The sequence below is a fragment of the Branchiostoma floridae genome, chromosome 4 (assembly GCF_000003815.2).
Source record: "Branchiostoma floridae strain S238N-H82 chromosome 4, Bfl_VNyyK, whole genome shotgun sequence".
NCBI lineage: Eukaryota > Metazoa > Chordata > Leptocardii > Amphioxiformes > Branchiostomatidae > Branchiostoma > Branchiostoma floridae.
In genome coordinates, this window is record NC_049982.1 from 7,557,269 (window position 1) to 7,577,672 (window position 20,404).

The following is a 20,404-nucleotide window of genomic DNA, read 5'->3' on the forward strand; positions in this document are numbered from 1 at the left end:
CATCTACTTGGAGAATACCACTGTACAGCTTTTTGGGACAGATGTTTATAGCTTTTGACGAGTAAACTACTCAACAATTAGATAGCTTACGTCCGCGAATACATACATTTCATCAGTTTATAATTTTCGCATGGAAGTCAAATAACGATTCAGCAACATGTATACTTAAGATTACTTTTGGCATTTCCCAGCTTCAAACGTAACTATTTGCAGTGTCCTCACATGACTCCTGGTGGTGGAAGTGGAGATCCGGAGACGTCTCTGAAAGGTACCTACGTCAATCATCCTGAGGCTCAACCACTTTTAATTGTTCTGATCTTGGAATAGCTGTTTCCTTCTCATGGTATTTTTGGCACACGGGGTTTTCCGCTACCACCAAGACAACTCGTCACGATGAGCCTCAAGGCGTTTAATCGTTCGTGGACAATCGGACAGTGCCCTCAACAATATTATCAATGGCCGTTGAATCTCGTTATTTTCAGGCTTTTTGGGTATAGGGAACGGTTCATTGAAGAAAGAAATGTCAAATCACTGGCGGTATGAGTAGAAATACCAGGTATTAACCATGTGTGCACGGTGTAATTGGCAATTGATGTCGACTGTAGATGAGGTCAGCTGCAGGAAGCAACCTTGTGCTCTGAACTGGAAGTAACAGCCGCCAGGCTCCCTCAAAATATGAACAATTCAAATACGAATTATCTTGTAAGAAATTTCATGAAGGCAGATCATTCTGTAGAAATACGGAGCGTTTATACCAAACGAAGTCATTTATTCGATAAAGGTGCTACTGTGTGAACATTCTCACTGTTCTACAAGATTCTCTCACGCACCTGGCCCCTTGGGCAGATTTGGAAGGTCGCGTGACGTAGGTGCACGTTTTGCCGAGTCAACGGAACGCCCATTCATTTGAATATATAATTGTTCTATTTTTTGCAAGATATCGTTTCCTTGTCAGACACTGGTCCCATTGTCTCGGTATTCGATAAATACGCACCTGCGCCGCAGTTTGGGGCAGATCTGACGGAAGGAGACGACGACTAGAGACGTCCTCCAACCAGCCAAGCTGTGCTCAGTCCTGTATCACAGCACTCCAGGTCTTCCAAGCGACAGTCTGTAACGGCTAATCTCTTCAACTGACGACCTCTCAACAGGTTATTGATTGTCTCTCATTGTTTCTATATTTATCTGATAGACTACCCTTGTGAAGTTTTATTGAGAATATTTTGTAGTGCATCGTGGATTAATTGTGAATGTATCAGCCTGAGGGAGAAAAGTCATTCATGCATCTCCGAAGCGTGGCTTGACTTGTGCACTTTACGTTATTAATGTTATCATGTATGTTTTTCTTCTTTTCTTAAGGAATATCAAATGCTTTTATTGCTGTTTCAGGACCATACAATGGAGGACAAGAAGCCCCTGCCCATCCCCGTATATGCGGGACACCCGGCAGATCCTGGGACTGACTTCAAGGTACGAGAGGTTTTTTTTAATCATAGCTGTTATACTTTCTCTTACAGCCTTTATGTTTGATGAATGAAAGAAATAAGAGCGGTGTTGTTTTAATGCTATGCCAATTATGTCTCAATGAGTCTTTTGATAGTAAACGTAGTCATGTGGTCAAATCTAAGAAACCCGTATTGCATTTATTGAACGCCTTCTACACAGAATGTCTAATACGTTTGTAACTGTATACGTACGAGGAATTTGTTCGCATTAGATATGGACCTCATGTACACGTATCTTTTAACACGTGTGAATTTTATATACTTGAATATCCTTAGTATGTTATTTTTCCGTGTGCCATGTAGTTTTGTGCAGTTAGTATGCTATCAAGGATCACTGGAAGAATAGCTTCAATATATATTGTGAATCCGAATAAACTCGAATTCAACGATTTTCGCCCCACCAGGACCTTGCTGCGTATCAGAAGAAGCTGAGGACCGGGCTTGTCGCGGGAGGTGTGCTCCTGGTGCTGCTGGTGACTGGAGCCACCCTGCTGGGCGTGTTTCTGTCCAGGGGCTCCAACAACATGTTAACGGTAAGTCGCTGCTCATACCTGTACATCCAATCTATACATCCAATCAGATTTCAATTTTTGACGTACGTCGACTGTGAAAATAAATGGTAAAAATGAAACTAACTGCAATTAGTTGTGAAATGCTTAGTCAGGGTAGATGTCCAGACCACAAGAAACAGATACATGACCAAACATGTTGTAGAATGGAAATCGCCATCAGATGCGGTAAAAATAGTATAAAAGGCGACTGATGTGGTAAGGCCATCCTCCGCCGCAAGCTTGTCAAGCTGGAGTATGTGGTGCACCGCAAATGGTAGCCATAGTCATTATACGGGTCTGTACCATCGAGATTCAGATCTACATGTATTCTAACGTTGTGCCTGTCCCTCTCTGATACCGACAAACAGACCAACCGCAAGCTGGAGTGCGACGGTAAAGTCATCCAGGAGAAGATCGAAGTTGATGTCGAGTTGAAGACCGAGACTTTCTACACCAAGAGTGAGGATGGAGAGACTGTCGTCATGTATGACACCAAAAATGTGAGACGTAGTTGCAAGATATTCTCTGATAATCATTGTCATTTTTACAGTTTACATGTACAATGTATATTTCGTAACTTGGTCTTATTTCTTTCTCCAGTAAAATGCGGTGCATTTCGGTGTTGGGATTCTTTCCTGTGCCAGGTACATCTCCAACATTGCGATATAACTTTAGAAGTTTATTTGCAAGTTCGTGCCCGAGGGCTAATTGCAAGTACATGGTATGAACATAGTAGATAAACAAGTGACAATAAACAGTTATTAAACATTGTGCTTTTGTTCATAGGATCTTGCCGCATACAAGTTTTCCGGCCTCCATATCTGTTTCATCGTGGAGGACAGCACATACAGCGAGGAGGCTGCCGACATGCTGGCAAATGAAGTGGAGAACGAAGACGAGGTAAGGTTGCGACCGTGCTAGTTGTCTTTGTTGATTATCGCTGTGATTTTTTTAATATCAAAATATTATTTTCTTAGTATAAAACCCATAAACGTTATGTGAAAGCAAGTCTATTTCTTTGTTGTACAGCGCGAAACAGTAGAGGAGGCTGAGGCTAGCGAAGGACTGAACCTCACCTTGGATGAAAGTCGTGGAAGGGTGGACAGGTCAATCCTGAGCGACAACATGCTTGACTTCTGTAAGTCCCATGAAGTCTACTGGGCCATCACTCGCCAAGTTCCCTCGGCTTCGGACAACGCGCCCGCGGCTGCTGATGACGGTAAGGCCAATTATTTCCGGCAGCGACGACTTATAACAGTGGACTGCTGACATATTCAAATGCCCTCAGGGAGGAGTTAGGGAGGTGTCGGTGATAGTGTTTTCTTTGTTTTCAAGACAACACAACTGTAACGAAAAATATAGAAGATTTTTTATGAGGATCTTGTCCTATCAATAGGAAAGTCTAGTGTGTTAAAAGTCAGAGCGATACGTTTCGACCAGTTTAAGACTTGTCGCTGCTGTACAATAGGAAGTTTTGGGATAGCGATGCAGTTTGAATGTTCAATACCCACCAGCAAATACATTGATATAAGTTTAAAATCTACATGTAAACAGACTCAAGTTTTGGTTTGTGTAAAATGAAAATTCACTTTTCTTATATACTGTATCATCTAGTGCATACATGCAAGTAATGTAGATGCGAGACGAATGTATGCTGCTGATTTATTTGATTTATATGATTTATTCGCTTTCTTGTGTGTTTATTCGTATCTTTGCTTTGTCCTATAATTTCAGATAACTTGACATGCAGATTTAACTGGTTTGTTGCTTGTTTCAGGTGCAAGGAGCCGTAAGAAGCGACTTTCCTGCCGCGGGTATTGGGGTTGTCGGTGTCTGTATTACTACTACTGGGGCTGGTGGCGCCGCTGCTACTACTCCTGCCGCTACTGGTACCCGTGTTTGGGACAGTGGCCGTACGGCAAGTAAAGTCACATGAGAGTCCTGTCCATCCGTGCAACCAGCACGTCCGGAGGATGGGTGATGAAAGTTAGATGATGCGCACTTACTGTCATGTCCTTTTCAAGGACGTGTTTACAAGATATTGCAGTGAATTTTAGTACCAGGGAAACACAAACGCGAGATTAGGTTTGTGTCTTTTGTTACTGCATATTTTAGATGTTTAAGTTTGCAGATGGAATGTAATATCACAATGCTTTGATACTAGTATACTTTTTAAAAGGAGACTAGACATCACAAGACTAGACTTGTATATGACTGCCGGTACATTTGCCAATAAATAGATAGATAACTGTTACTGTTTTTTGTGATAACACATGTATACGTACTAGCCGCTCCTGTAGCCGATCCTACAAGAAGTAGCCGTTTGAATTCTTGTTTTTCATTCATGTGAAGCTTGGGGATGGGGGATAAGAAAATGCATGGTAAAGCGATAATATTATATGTACTTTGTGAATAAGGTTCGAACAGTATTTTATGGTTTCTTCAATAAAAATGGTGACAGATTTTAAGACTTGGTGTGTGTCGTCCTTACATGTAGATCAGCCGTATTCTTAAGTTAGTATTTCATTAAAAATTTTGGAATAGATTCCAATGAGACTATTTTGTGGACATTTACACATGTTCATCGGAAAACTCACTCCCCTAGCCAGTGTTTACACAATCTCTCGCTGGTTGGGGTTAATAACCCCCTCCTTGCGGCAACTGTAGGGCCGGCCGCTAGGAGCGCCGGCCGCTATACCCCCAAGGTTCGCTTGACCTGCATAATTTTCACCAATTATTTTAGGAATTATGGGTTCAACACTTTGTCTGTAGAACTCTGAAAGCACAAGGCATGTTTTAGATATATCGACACTGTGTAAAGACTGGGATCCATTAAGTTACGGTATACTCTTTCCAGCAAATTCTAGAATACAATTTAGTAAGATTTGCTTATGCGTCAAGTCACAGAAAGGTATGTCAGGTCACCCCTGCTATAAGGCGGCAAATAAAGACATCAAACTAACAGCATTACGTTTTTTTTTGTGTGTATTTTCTGTGTATATAGCTGAAGCCCTTTTTTTTTAGTTTTCTATAAAACTCGGCGTCCTTGGCGTTGCGTTACTTGAAAATCAGACATTTCCATTGATTATCATGCATTCAGAATAGGGACATACGTTGCGAAAAGCAAAGAACAGATAGTGGTAACAGTTCTTTACTGCTAGCGGGTGAGTGATATAAAAAAATGTTGACAAGATAACTCCACTCACGTTCTGGACACAAGAATCTCATCTTTGAAACTGTTGTCTAAACTTTCGTGCTTTTGTACTTCGTTTTGGGCAGACTGTCAAGGGAGTGTTGAGAGAAATGTCACATGTCATGTGTTGAGTCAGCTTTACAAGTAAGAAATTAATGTATTTGTGAAATTATCTTTAAGTTGGAGTTGTTACTGAACTTTTGCATTTTCGTGCCGTCGAGTTTTTCCCCCGCGTCTCATACGGTTACGTTCATGTCCCAGTGGCGAACGCGGTAGCGCAACCCCACTTGACCATATATGAATCGAATTCCATCAATCCGTACATGAGCGAGGCCGCGTTGTACTACTAGCTAACGAAAAAGGGTCATGCTTCGTCCTCAGGCTGAGCAGATTGAGATATCTTGTTGACACTTTGAATATCGCTCGCCCTGGTAGCAACTGTTACCACTATCTGTCAATTTGCTTTCGCAACGGATCACCCCACACTGACGTTGACTACTTCACATTTACCCCCTTAGTCAGGATTTTGGTTCTGATGAATCATAGGTTTCTTTTCTTATCAGAGAAGGAACCTTGACTGAAAACAAGTTGGTGTTAAACTTTAACCTCATGACGAAACTCGTGAAGCCATGCATATCCCTTTTACCTGGAGAACAGCTTGTGAGTCAGACCTTAGGTTTATTCTGACTATTCTGAAGGATATGACACACACGCCTTCACACAGGTGTCCACAGGTAGGAGTCTTTAGCAGGATTTTCATTCACTCTGGTTTGCATTACGTCAGCAGAAAGGTAGTGGATATATAGATCATTTTCATGTGACGTCACAGTCGCGTTCGAACGTTCGAACGGCCATGTTGGATGATAAGCTGCTCGATCTCCACACGGCTGTACAAAGGAATCTGTTTGGTGGATTATTGGACTCCCACTGCATTTTAAAATCCCATCTCCATGTAATAAAGGCTAACTGTCTCTGTACCTTTGACTGTAGAAACTTGGTGCAATTGACTATAAACTCTACTTGACTTCGCTCTTGTTGTCTTCTTGGCCCCCCGGTTAGACCCCAAATGGCTGCCGACATAGTGTGTCCATTTTGTAATTGGCGAAACCTGTTCCTCTGGGTTTTTTTCAGGTCTGTTTTTTTTTCGGATTGGTCCAAGAAGAAAAAAATGTTTTGCACCCGTATGATGTACTGGTCCCTACACCTAACTGTTGGTATACCATACTATGTGTGTTTAGTCCTATGTTCAACTTTCCTGGCCACTTTGATTTCATACTGAAGGCAACTTTTTTTTTTGGCCAAACTTTTTTTTATTCGCTCGCTCGCATCAGTTTTGGAGTTACCGGAGGATGTCATCCATATAATCAAATCAACATGGTCTTATTTGCACAATGAGCATATACGTTTCCCACGTCAGAGGTTGAACTTTTACCTCAAGTCAAGTCAAGTGTAGTGACAGGTTAACCGGTTAGACAACATCTTCAGACAGGGTGTGACACGGGCAGGTCAGCGCTGGAAGCTTGAAGATCTCTAACTTTGTCACCAACTTTGTCTCACAGGTGGGAATATATTTACTGTGTAGGTTCTAGTTGAAGAAATGAAGGTTGTCTTCTGTCGCAGTGAGCAGGGTTTGAAAAGCTTCATAGCATGCAAGTTACCACGCACACATATGCGTAACTATTATTGTAGAAAATATGTAACGACCAAACCTTAGCCTCAGGGAATTCTTCTGGTTTTCATAATGGCGATACGATCGAATGTTTATCTTGTTCTCAATTTAGCGTATTGGGGGAGAATACAATAACGTTACGGTGTCGAGGTGATGTACAAGTTGGTGGGGTTAAGACGTTGTAGTCCAACTTTGTCGCAGTATGGCTGAAAATACGTAGTTTGGGTTGTTACATTTTGCACTAGACTGTGTTTACAAAATCTCTCACTGGCTGGGTTTATTGAGGGGGACGGAAACTGTCGGGCTAGGAGAGCGTTTTTAGTCAGGCTATGGTTACTTACGAAGTAGTTGAGTCAGACAGTACCTCAGGCCGAAAGACAAGTCGTATGAAGCTCGTTGGGTGAACTACGCGTGAGTTCTCCAAATTACGTCGCGCCTTGTCAAACAACGTCATAGTTGGCTGAAGCACGCCATAGCTCAGTTTTGACCGGGGTAGAAAACCATTCACACGGAGTCAGAGTTGAAGAAGCGCCCAATCTTGCCCCTTGTGAGGCAATTGCAAGTGGATAGTGAGGGCAGCTGGATACTGGGGTAGACTGTGTAACGCAAACTCCGCTGTATAGGGCTGTAGCTAGTCTAGTCCTCCGTGCGCAGCCTATATGATAGGAGTGTACATAACGTTATATAGTCGCCCAGGGTAGCGGTAACAGATGTCCGGGTATTCAACCATCGGCAAGAGCGTTAGATCGTCGAATGCCTTTTCTCTGAAAGCATATGGATCAAGACCTATTATTGCAACTCTGTCCTGATATCTAGCCTTGGCTACATCACTATATCATTCACAGTACGGAGACAAAACAACACACTTGAACCCGCCGCAAGTAACTTTGGTAGCGCCGTTCTGTGTTCTATATATCCAGGTTATCATCCAACATGGCGCCCACGCGTGGCGAAGCGGTTTTTCAATGTTCTGTGAAAACGATCTATATGCATGTCACAGTAGAGATCACGATCCAGTAGAATCGTCAATTCTCCTAGGAGAGATCGCGATCGGAGCTGGTCCTAGGGCCAACTCTGATCGGGGTCGGTTTTTCAATGTTCTGTGAAAACGATCTATATGCATGTCACAGTAGAGATCACGATCCAGTAGAATCGTCAATTCTCCTAGGAGAGATCGCGATCGGAGCTGGTCCTAGGGCCAACTCTGATCGGGGTCTCTCCCAGGAGAATCGGTGATTCTACTAGTATAGATTGCGATCGGGGTCTCTCCTAGGGCCAACTCAAATGATACTAAGATGTGGGAAGCAGACTGCGATCGGGATCTCTCCTAGGAGAATCGGCGATTCTACTAGGAGAGACCCCGATCGGAGTTGGCCCTAGGACCAGGCCCGATCCAAACTGAAATGATACTAAGATATAGGAAACAGCAATACTTTTTTTTTTTATAAACAATGATTTTATTTAGAGATTTATCGTGATCAATACCAGCTAGATCCCTCTAGTGTCAGGATATTTGATTTTTTGGTCACTTTCTAAGGTATTTTACAACAGGGTTTGAAGAAGATTCAGTTCGTACATGTTATTACGGGTACATGTAGGTAGGTAGATAGGTCACACGAGAATCGGAATGACTGGGAATTCGTAGTCTAAACTAGAAATTCTCAATGCAATCCAGATATTTGTGTCTATTCTTGTGGCCGTCAAGAATATTTTTGCCTTGATCAAAACTTTCGAGTTGCATTTGACGTGGGGAAATGTCGAACGGCATACAACCGCATTCTAAGGCATTCCAACATTATTCGAAACATTCTGATCTCATTCGATGGAGAACCGACCGGCCACAACAATGAACACAGATATCTCGAATGCAGAATTTAATGAATGTACTACGAATACCCAGCAATATACACGAATTTTCATTCAGACAGCGTTCTGGCCCATTGCGCCTCTCGTGTGAAGACGTACTAGGTCCATTTCTGTCGAGCACGATGAAGACGACTCTGGTGTTTCTTCTTGTTGTCCTGATCATCTCTGCCGAGATGATGACCACGGAGAGCTGTGGAGATGGTGCCGGTTACGGAGGTGGTGACGATTGGCTCGACATAGTACGTTGTATTTTCCGTCCGTATTGCGTTGTGAATGTGTATGTGAATGTGTCAAGGTGCACTCTCACTGACGTGCGGCACTGTTGCGTTTCTAGATTAAATGAACATGTTATTGGAAATCGCAGCGTTGTCATTTTATGAAAAATCACTGGAAAATGATAAAATGCCCCAAAATGAGATACGTAATGAAAGGATTCCCCTTATGATGATGAATTATATGTTACAGATTTTGTAAATAACCTTGAAAGACTTTTACAGTAAAAGAAAGGACCCAAATGAACGGATACGAACCATATACCAGATTTGACTCGATCGATTATGTGTTTTGCACCATGTATGTGTCATCCTGTATGTATAGCGATGTATGTTTATAGGTTTATTCAACAATTGTGAAATTTCTCAAATGAAAATGTTTGATATTTCATACGTTTTTGTATGACGCGGAGTACGGACGTGATGATGGTGCCTACAAACGTGATTTATTTTTTTTATTCTGTTTTCTTTAGCCAGGGTAGCCCAGCTCAGTGTATCACACTGCTTTACAGTGGGGCCCTGGATAACACATAGTACATGACACATCAACAAAATACATAACATACAAATAATATATACAAAGACCGTTTTCCATAATCATACTTCAGCCCGGTGGTGGTGAGGCCAGAGACAAACGTGATGATGGTGGTTACGGACACGGAGGTGATGATGGTGGTTACGGACACGGAGGTGATGATGGTGGTTACGGACACGGAGGTCATGATGGTGGCTACGGACACGGAGGTGATGATGGTGGCTACGGACACGGAGGTGATGATCGTGGCTGGCTTTGATGGTGATTTCCACTAAAGCCAGGTACGTCCGGGCAGGCCGGAAGTTTCCCATTACCCTGTCTTGCAGAGATAATTCGAGATCCTCAACCAAGAACCAAAAAAAGACATTGATGTACATGCACACGATTTAAAAGCATTTCCAGACTTAAAAGCTGAAGACGTAATTTAAGTTTTCTAATGATCAAGTGCCTGGTGTACGCAAATGTAATTGATCATACACCTTTGATTATCTCAATCTTATTAACGTTTATTTCGGTATTTATTCAAGTTTTCATTTAAATGATTGCATTACGTCCGCTAAGACTAACAGGATTTCTAAAGCATCTTCAAGTTCAATGTATACAGCTCATGGTTTTTCTTATTTCTTTATGTATTTGTGCAGGGCAGTCGGGGTGAACGTCAGGTGCCCTCCGCGTGGTCACTGAAGCTGTCAAGAATTTCTCCGGCGTATTACAATTCCCTTGTTAACATCATTGCTGCTAGCTGAAGCTTTCCCGATCTGAAATGAAATGTGTAATATCATAAGGGTGTAAGGGTTCGCTTGAGGGCTATAATTTTTCTCCAAATCTTTTAGGAACAATGGCAAACTAGAGATTCAAGACATTGTGTTTAGAACTCTGAAAACATGTGGCTTGCTTCAGATATCTCAACACCGTAAACACATCACTTGGAACCATCCATTTTTGCTACACTCTTTCTAGTTAAGTTTTAGAATATAAATTTAGTTTAGTAGAATTCGCATGTGCGTAAGTCACGGAAGGAGACGTCAGGTTACCTCGCGGCCCGGGCTATTGGATGCCAAATAAAGACTAGAAACGAATAGCATGACGTTTGGTCTTCGTTTTGCTGTGTCTTTTCTTGTGTACAATATCTTAGCATGTCATTCTATTTTAGATTAAACTTGCGTTTCTTCTAATCATTTGGCCATTTCCGGTGGTATCATACATTCATATCATAGTAGAGACATCCATTACGTAAAAGAAGGTGAACAGATAGTGGTAATATTTGCTGGGGCGAGGGATAGTTAACAGACTGCTGACAAGATAACTATCACAACATTCTGGACACAAGGTGCTGCATAATGGTGTCAAGTATCTCTCTAACTGTTGTCTAAACTTTCGTGATATTCTACTTCGGTTGGGCAGACTGCCAGGGGAGAGTTGAGGGAAATACCATATCCTTGTGGCGTAAATTTGAACTCTCACTGCACTTGGGGCAAAGTTTCCGCACTGCGGGGTTCGTAGATGACTCAACGGATTTCATAGATAAAGAACTAGAACGAATTTTCTTGAAAATTTCGTGTATTTTGTTGTCTTCTAAGTCATACTTTTACGTATTGCGCAATATCTTAATTATTAAAAATCGCGAAAATAACAAAACAGTGCCACAGTGAACGAACCCCGCAGTGCCGCACCGGTGCCCCAAGTGCAGTGAGAAATCGTCTTCCGTCAGCCTCATTACTCACACCTTGGGTAGTACTACCTACTGGCTGCAAATACACCCGATATTATTATCATACATATCTTTAGGGAAACTTAACGGCCGCAGTTGTGTGCAACTATCATAGTTATGTTTCAATGAATAAAAGGAGGCTTGTAAAGTAGCATACATCAGGCCTTCCTCCTGGTGGATTATAGAATTCGGCAAAAGATTTGAACATTTCTTCCGCGACCGGACCCTATAGTGGCCAAACTCAATGGTATTCCTCCTATAACTCACATAGCTGGCCTGGTGGGAACTATTAGTAGCGACCGTCCAATTTCATCTATCCACGCACCTATTAATCGTTTAACCTCCTACTCGATGAGGCAAATCCTGAGGAAAAAACTACATTACTAAAGAGTAAAAAGAGTTTCCATCCACGTGTAAAACATTGAGAACAAGAGTTCAGAGAACTCATATCTCCATGAAATAGTCTGATTATGTAAATGATTTCCACATTTACATAATATATACTTGGTTATGTACACATTTAATTTAGACAAATTACACTGGTCACAATGTTGATTAATCGATTACGCAATCATTTACCATTTAGAAGAGTTCCAGTACGTTTATATTGATTATGCAAATTAGGGGCGTATTTGCATAATTGATATCTGTTAATGTTCCACCAGCCACAAACTACATATATGACAGGTATTTGAGTCCTACACTGGCAAACACTACAAATATAGATTTCCCTCATTGATTATGCAAATTAAGTGCCAGTATGCATCATTTGCACTTGATTATGTACATCTCTGTCTAAGCTACCTACATACCAAATATCATCTAAATTTGTCGTTCCCTTGTCCAGTTATCCTCCATAGAAGGTTTTGAGAAAAACGCCCCTGCAGTTCCAGAGCAACCTGCTAGGGGACCCAAACATGCACATCACGTCACAAGCTACCTGCCACCAAAAAATCAAGACCATAGCACATCCAGATCAAAAGATACTAAAAACGGAATTTCTGCTGCAGTACCAAGGTCACGTACCAGGACGTGGCCCAAAATTGACATTGACCTTCGTCTTCCCAACATCTACCCACATACCAAATATCATGGCAATCCGTTCAGAGGTTCTTGAGTTCTGCTGACCACAAATATCCGGAAACACAAACACACACACAGACACATACACACACACACACTCAGACACACACAAAACTATATCTCCATTTCTCATGGTGATAATGATCCATATCCTTACATCTGCTAGGAGAAGATCATAGTAGAAACACTGGAGAGACGACGTACATGTCTGGTGATGGTCAGGTCTAGCCCGGTATTCAGAAGTATTGCAGCGGTCGAGTCTCTTCGTACAGATTTGCACAGTTTTCCTGTCCAAGCTTTGCCTTGTGCCACTAGCACTATTGTATGAGGGTCTGCATGGGGGGGGGGGGGTCTTGGTAACGCTTAACGGTGAATTCAGGAGGCCCGGTAACGCTTAACGGTAAATTCAGGAGGCCCGGTAACGCTTAACGGTAAATTCAGAAGGAATTACAAAGCATAACACTAAAGTAACATTGACGTGCATTCCTATCCATACAACGCTAGAGTAGTGATATCAATTTGTCAAAATATCCGACTATAAATGACATAGTGAGAAGCAAAAGGTGCCCGGCCCAGAACCCGGAGGAATGACAGGGACAATGTCCATGACATCTGTAAATTGACGGAGGCAGAGTTCCCGGCCCGCCACAGAGACGGCGGCAGCAAATTTCTTATGGGGGGATTGAACTATTGTTTCAGCACATGGAGCGCCGAAGGCGCGACCCATTCCAGGGGGGTCCGGGGGTATGCTCCGCGGGAAAATTTTAAAATCAAGACCCTATTAAATGCTATTTCCGGCATTTTCCGGCAAATTTTGCCGACCGACTAAGCTAGGTTGATTTTGACATTTTCATAAAATTACACATGGTTATAGCTTTGGCCTCCACCCCCAGAGCCCCCGACATAGTTTTCGAGCTCGGAAAGCACGAGACGTTGCAATATAAGTCGGGGAAAATGTCAAAATCTGGACTGCCTAAAACGCCATTTACTGCATTTTGAAGAACAGATTTTGCTGTAAGACGAAGCTAAATTAAATCACACTATTAGAGAGAAAACGTTTTTGTGCGAAAACCCACGCCCCAAACATATTTTCGCCATGTCGTCGTGAGCGCCAAAGGCGCAAGCCATTGCAAGGGAGGACCGGAGAAACCTCATTTTCTGCATTCTAGGAGTAACGTTACTATTTGCCCGAAAATAAGCAAAGTTTGACACTGAAATCTGTATGAGTGATAAATGAGTGAGGGTGACGCTTCCGCAACATATTTTACCCTGTCCAGAGCCGAAGGTAGGGAGGCTCGGAAAAATTTTGAAATCTGTGGACCCTTTGAAACGCCATTTCCTGTATTTTCAGGGGTTCTATCTGGTATTTGAATTCGTGTGTATGACGAGTTACGAAGAATTTCTTGGTAACGCTTAACGGTGAATTCGGGATAACAAATAACGATTAACGTTGAATTAAAACGACCAATAACGCTTCACGAAGAATATACCGATAACGTTTAACGGTGAATTAGAGCAGGTCGGTAACGATTAACGGTGAATTAAAATGGCTCATAACGCTTAACGGAAAAAGGCATGCAGACCCTCTTGTATAGTGTTTGTTATAGTGGGTCTGGACTACCACCCATGTAACAAGTGGTAGGGTCCGCTAGTGGTTACGTCAGCCACTGTGCGGTGCCGGTTGTTCACCATCAGGGTTCCATATTAAAGAAGTTGCCGACATGTCCGTCGACTATGCGCTCACTGTCGTCCTTGAGTCCACACCACACGCGTTCCCTATTGGCGTTGCTATACACTTCGACATGACCGCCTGCAACAATACTTTACATATACTATACATCTTGCTCATAATACCTCCGTAAAAACTCCCCTATTAGCTAATAAGCAACGCCACCCAGCGACCTATATAGTCCTTGTGGTTTCAGTTCACTGATCTTCCTACTCTCCAAGCAAAGGTTGCTGGGGGGCGAGAAAATCATGGCCTTTTCCTTATATGCCGCCGTATTTGTCGTGATCTTTTCTTTATATGCCGTATTTTTCTATATTTCCCCCACCAACCTCTGCTTGGAGAGTATGATTTTCCATAGATGTCTGCTGGACGTCTCCTACTTGGTAACATAATTCCTAAGTCCTTGGTTATGCTTTGAGGGGGGGGGGTATATTTTTTAACGAGTTTGCTCAGTGCGCGGCCATTGGCCACTTCTAGCAAAGAACAACGCTCACTGTGGCAGCATCTCTTCTCCCCAAGTCAGAAACACCGAGCTTCGGCCAAGGGCTGAACTGCGAGGAGCTTTATATACAGTAGGCGGGGCAAAATCGCAAGGGACTGTACACAGCGCCAAATGACCTCAATGCGACAGTAATTGCCCCAGCTGAGGCAAAGGACTACAGGTTTTCAATCATTCACACTGGGAAGGAACCATACTCTTTTCGATAAGTGCGGTGGGTTCTTTAACGTGCGTAGCGTGTGGCTCTTGCCAAACACGTGACCTCCATTTGATATCCGAGGGACGGCCCTAACCGAAGCTCGGTACTCATTTTCACCTGAGTGAAGTGAGGAAAGTCGTGTAAAGTGCCTTTCCTAAGGACATAAGATCGTTGACATGGTAGGATTCGAACCCCGGACCTCTAGGTCTTGAGCCAAACGTGCTGCTGGTTACGCCACGTGATTCAGGGGGGGGGGGGTGACCAAGAGGAGCGAAATCGCTGAGGCAGCGGTTGTTGTTGAGAGGCAGCCGGCCTGGGAAGCCTGGCTCCCACAGTACTGCGAAGGTGACTAACAATCGTTGGTAGACAGCTGACGATAAGATAAGAATCATCACATTCCGGACACAAAGCGCTGTGTGTGTCAAGTATCTTTAAAACAGTTGTGTAAACTTGCCGTATTTTGGTACCTTGTGCACGGACACGGGCAAGGCCAAGTTCGGGTGAATGTCACGTCCTTCACCTCACCTCACCTCATCTCACCGGTCCCATAGCCTCACCGGCCGTAGATGTTATTTTCAGTGTGACAAGCTACGCCATTCGAGTAAAGTATCCTTCAGGGATTACTACCATCTTTAATAATTCCCTACTATTTTCCATTATGGGTTTTAACAAAGGCGCAATACGTATATTCTTCTACGGTTATTACCGTCAAAAATTGCTTTGTTTTCGTTGTATGTTTTACCAGTAGCAACGAGTTATAGGGTGCAAATACAATCATACTATATATTATAGATACCCGTAAAAGCAAATGAACAGATGGTGGTAACAGTACTAATCGACTGCTAAGGTGAGTGATTGCGAGACAAAGAACTGAAGACAAAATAACTTTCTCAATATTCTGGACATAGGGCGCTTCATAAAAAGGGTGTCAAATATCTTCCTAACTGTTGTCTAAATTGTTCGTACTTCGGTTGGACAGACTGCCAAGGAAGAGTTGAGGGAAATGTCACGTGTGTTGAGTCAGCGTTAAAAGGAAAAATGTAAATGTCCCTATTTATGAAGTATTTGTTCCTATCTATTAAGTTCTCTCTTTTGTTGGACGTACATGTATTTGTGACTATGTATTTGTGACATTTTTTGTATTTTCGTGCCGTTGTATGTCTGATACAGGACTACTGCGATAATCAAGCGTCCGTCCGTGTGCCCCGTGCGGTTCGGCTAAAAGTTAAAGTTGCCCGTACATCTGTAAAAGATGCGCCCATCTCCATTTCTGTAGCCCATGGGCCACACATTGTGCAAGCCACTACAGCAGGAGGCTAGTCAACTGGTAATGATGTGTGTTTAACTCCCATACTCGTCCTCGAGCTCGTTAGTGCTGAGTGCTAAGCAGAGAAAGTAGCATGTACCATTTAAACTCTTTGGTATGACTCGACCGGGGATCGAACTCGCGACCTACCGACTGCAAGGCGAGCACTCTACCCTCTCGGTCATTGCACCGGTTCGGTAGTCAGTTTTTTGTCTCTCTGACTGACATCCAAATTGCACAATCAGACGTGTCCAAAGGCTGTTTTCTGACTTCAACTATAAACAAGTTTGTGTTGAACTTCAACGTGAGGACAAAACTCGTGAAGCCATGCATATCCTTTTTTTACCTGAAATACAGCTTGTGAGCCAGATCTTAGGTTTATTCTGACTATTCTGCAGGATAGGACAGACACGCCTTCACACAGATATCCACAGGTATGCCTTTTTAGAGCGATTTACATTCGCTCCGGTTTGTTGTTTCGTCGTCAGTTATGCCCTTCTAGAGACAAAATATGGCTTTTTGTCACTTTTTTTTGCCACGGTATTTTACTATGGGTGACGATGATATTGTCGGAGCGGTCCTGCTATAAATACCTGACGAGCAGTCGCTGTTGGACTCTAACATAGAAAGTTAAGAGCTGCTGATTTGGAACTATTTACTGACATGAGAATCGCTGTTAAATCCAGCAGGTTATCCTTAATATAAGCGCCGTCTGATATTCTGCCGAGCACGATGAAGACTATCCTGGTGTTGCTTCTTGTTGTCCTGATCATCTCTGCCGAGATAATGATAACTGAGAGCTGCGGTGGTAGTGGCGGGGGCGGTGGTGGTACGGATCCGGGTACACACAGGGTTCGTTGGATTTCTCCTCCTTAGTACGTAGTGTACGTATATGTGATCGATGTGTCTGTATCTATGCGCGAGTGCGTTAGTTTGTGGACGTCGATGAAAGTTAAAGTATTAAAGTAATACTATTACTTAAAAAATTGCATAGATTATGGAATATTTCAGACGTTTCAGGTAGTATCCACTTCCTTTCGTCAGTGGTTGAACATGATCTGCACTTCTTTTTTTACCTCCGGGTCGTCGGAGGAGACCAGGTGGACATTTGTACCTCACCAGATTTTAACCAAAAACTATGACATGATGTGTAAGACAAATTCTAAGCAGTTCAATATGGTACGGAGTTGCAAGCCTAATACTAGCAGCTACTCCTCGGCCATTTAGGGCTTTGTGCATCTTGCCTGATACCAAATGACTCGTTGATCTTTATGTGGATTGGCACGTGAGACCGATTTCAATGAATGTTAGTTATATTTTAAACTAGTTATTTAAGTGTAAAATGTCATTCTGTGATCACCTATATATTTCTATCTGTTCCTATATTGTTGACTAGACCGAGTGAGAGTCAGTGTAATGTATTGCAACATTTGCCAATGAAAAGATGAACAAGTCGATCTCAATATACCGTATCTCAACCCCCCCCCCCCCCCCGATGGTTCGAACGTGGAGTTTGACCGGCAATATTTAATACTTGTATATATATGTGAGGATGTACAATTCCACCTTCAACGGGAAAGGGGGTACTGAGACCCTGCCTTCCAACCTCAATTAGCTCCTCTGCTCAACAACAGGAACTAATCGAGTCAGTAACATCAACGTTGTCTAAAACTTATGTTGAACTCATTTACGTACCAATTCAGTGTGTTTGGTCAAAAGTCTGTAAATTACTACAAATGTTGTTCAGTAACTGACGAGAGGGAATGCAGACTACCTGAAGCGTCTGCCGTTTTCAATTTTTTTTTCAATCGTCAAAGACGTGTATTAGTCCTTATTGTTAAAGACTTGCAGAAATACAATTGAATACAATTCATTTTTTAACGATCTAGAGGGTCATTTCCTCCCTATTAGATTGAAATATTTTTCATGTTATAATTCGGTCGGGAAGTTATGTTAAAACGTCTTCAAATAGTGCGATTTGGGGCATCCGAGGGCGAATTCAAATGATATGCATGACGTCATTTTAGAGAGTCGCGTTCTTCTAGTAGCTCTACCCCCGTCCGCTGTAATGGCGTCTTGTACTACAGGTCGTGTTAGTACAAAGTCCAGTGGACGTTGTTGTGTCGCAGGAGGCCCACATGGCGTTAGCTGTAAGAATAGTCAGTCTACCGAGGGGATATCTATGATCATCTATGCACAGATTCCCCAAAGTTAAAAATGACAGAACTGCGGCCGACAAATTGAGAGTCTCAGCGAGATAGAAAACAGTGTACAAAATTATGTATCAAGTTTGTTCAGAGGCATCGGCATGGTTCCTTCCGCGACATCTACGGCTCCGCACACTTCGAGCTCCGCACACTTCGAGCCCTCGTACTTCAACATGAACCTTGTGATTATATTGGGGAGAGCTGTGGGAGGACCAGAAGGATTATCGCAGGAAAAGTTCCAACTATTGACACCGCTGGTCTGCCGACTCAAAGTGCCCCAGTCACGGAACGCGCGCGGAGAAGGGTGAATTCGCCACAGTTTATCACAGCTGCAGGACGTTTATCTGTCACATACTAGTAGTAATTCACCCTGTAAATTTACCTTGTATTTCGCTTGTTATGGTCATAACTGTGTTGCCATTATTGTGAAGTACTTGTACGCTTAGACTCCGACACAAAACAGCACAAATGATTCTTGGATTTTACATCTTTGTCGGCGTCCGGATAGATTTCATAACAAAGTGAACCGCTTATACCGAACTCGTAACAACAATGATGCCGACGCTGTCCCAAGATTTTCAAGCACGAAAATATGCTGACCGTATTCAAAATACGTTGGAAAAATAGTCACTAGATTTTGTCATGAGTATTGTAGTTTTTGGTCTCAGTAAAACCAAGTTACGAGCGAATCTGGGATTTTTCGTCGTCAACAACAACAACTCTAAGAAAAATGGCCCCAAAAAAAGATGGCGGCCGTGCGCTAAAAACCTCAGAGACTTTTCGAATTTTCTTTCACGGAAACACCAGTCTGTATGTTTTTCCTCGAATCACTAGGAGCTTACGAAATCTGTCTGTTGTTTAGTGTCTTAGCGGTGGACATGTTGATAGATGAGTTAAAATAGTTTGGTTTTGTATAAAAACTTCTAGCGTAACCTGAGCATGTAAACAAAGGAAAATATATCGAGGTTGCGGGACCACAAGCTATGTCATCGTTAACTCGTTTTTTTTGCTCGTGTAGCTACAAACTTGGCACTTTTGTCGCTAGATTTTGTCATGAATGTTGTAGCATTTATATGTAGTACTGATATGGTCTCCGTAAAACCTAGTTACGAGTGAATCTTGGATTTTTCGTCGTCAACAACAAAGAAAATCCCTCACAAAAAAATGGCGGCCCCGTGCCATGCGCTATTATTTAACCACACTTTTCGAATTTTCTATCACGGAAACACCAGTCTGTGTGTTTTCCTCGAATCACTGGGAGCTTACAAAATCTGTCTGTTGTGCAGACAAATATGAGACAGAAAGAACAGTCACTCTCAAAATGTTTCACGGACTCGTCACAATCTGAGGCGTTTAGCTATCGGCCGTGCTCACGACTAGAAATAGTCAGTCTACGACGTACTATCTATCCGATAAAAGCTTACAGGTTTGTAAACAAACACATAGTTTGAGTGGGAATGTACTTTGAGTCGCATTTCTTGTGGCAATGAGGTTGCTTCTCATTTTAAATCCTGGCGAACTGTACGTAGTTAGTTGCTCAGCTGTTGTATATTTGTACGCGACCGAAGCTTTAGTCCCGGTTTCGCTAGCAGACAAGCTGAGACCGCAAAGAGGCACAAACTTCTGCGCTTCCGCTAGAAAACATCTTCAAATTAATGTACAGCATGGCCTCCTTACTGAGGATAATGTAAGCTAATGCTATCATTTGTGTATAGAAGAAGCGATGACTGTTTGTCCCCGCTTATTCCACACGCTACAATAATGAACTTTCTCCCCGCTTGCGTTACGCACGCTTGGTACGTGCATCAACTTCAAGTGCCTCTAAGATATATTTCAGTGGCGTGAATACGAACGAAATTCTCTTCAAGTGAAGTGAAGTATGTGTTCTTAAGTCGTGCCGAGTTTCGTCAATGAATTATGTTTCCTTTATAAGATACGGGTCTATCAAATGTCAATATTCCCCTAGTCAACCATACCAGCTAGTATGGACTAACTAAAATGACGTCACGGCGTGTTCCTAATTAGTTCCAGCAAAGAGCTCAAAGTATACATTTTTATGTCGCTGTTGAGGACTTCCGG

At 42.7% G+C, this 20,404-nt stretch overlaps 2 protein-coding genes across 6 annotated transcripts; both read left to right on the top strand.

Annotated features, from left to right (window-relative positions):
* Window positions 1-1,003: 1,003 nt before the first annotated feature.
* LOC118414930 lies at window positions 1,004-4,524 on the top strand. Its single transcript, XM_035819268.1, has 7 exons — window positions 1,004-1,151; window positions 1,390-1,470; window positions 1,910-2,038; window positions 2,425-2,556; window positions 2,843-2,956; window positions 3,086-3,275; window positions 3,834-4,524. Exons 2-7 carry the CDS (start codon window positions 1,399-1,401, stop codon window positions 3,980-3,982), a joined length of 786 nt encoding a protein of 261 aa, XP_035675161.1. The 5' UTR covers window positions 1,004-1,151; window positions 1,390-1,398; the 3' UTR covers window positions 3,983-4,524.
* Window positions 4,525-6,592: 2,068 nt separating this feature from the next.
* On the top strand, window positions 6,593-10,670 carry LOC118414935 (glycine-rich RNA-binding protein blt801-like). Of its 5 annotated transcripts, none has more exons than XM_035819275.1 (4): window positions 6,593-6,808; window positions 8,843-9,023; window positions 9,665-9,800; window positions 10,233-10,670. In XM_035819275.1, exons 2-4 carry the CDS (start codon window positions 8,907-8,909, stop codon window positions 10,244-10,246), a joined length of 267 nt encoding a protein of 88 aa, XP_035675168.1. In that variant the 5' UTR covers window positions 6,593-6,808; window positions 8,843-8,906; the 3' UTR covers window positions 10,247-10,670. The 5 variants fall into 5 exon arrangements, 4 of the variants coding, with proteins under 4 accessions (XP_035675168.1, XP_035675167.1, XP_035675166.1 ...); XR_004831041.1 differs by having other exon boundaries at window positions 6,595-6,808; window positions 9,665-9,872; XM_035819274.1 differs by having other exon boundaries at window positions 6,604-6,808; window positions 9,665-9,827.
* Window positions 10,671-20,404: the final 9,734 nt, after the last annotated feature.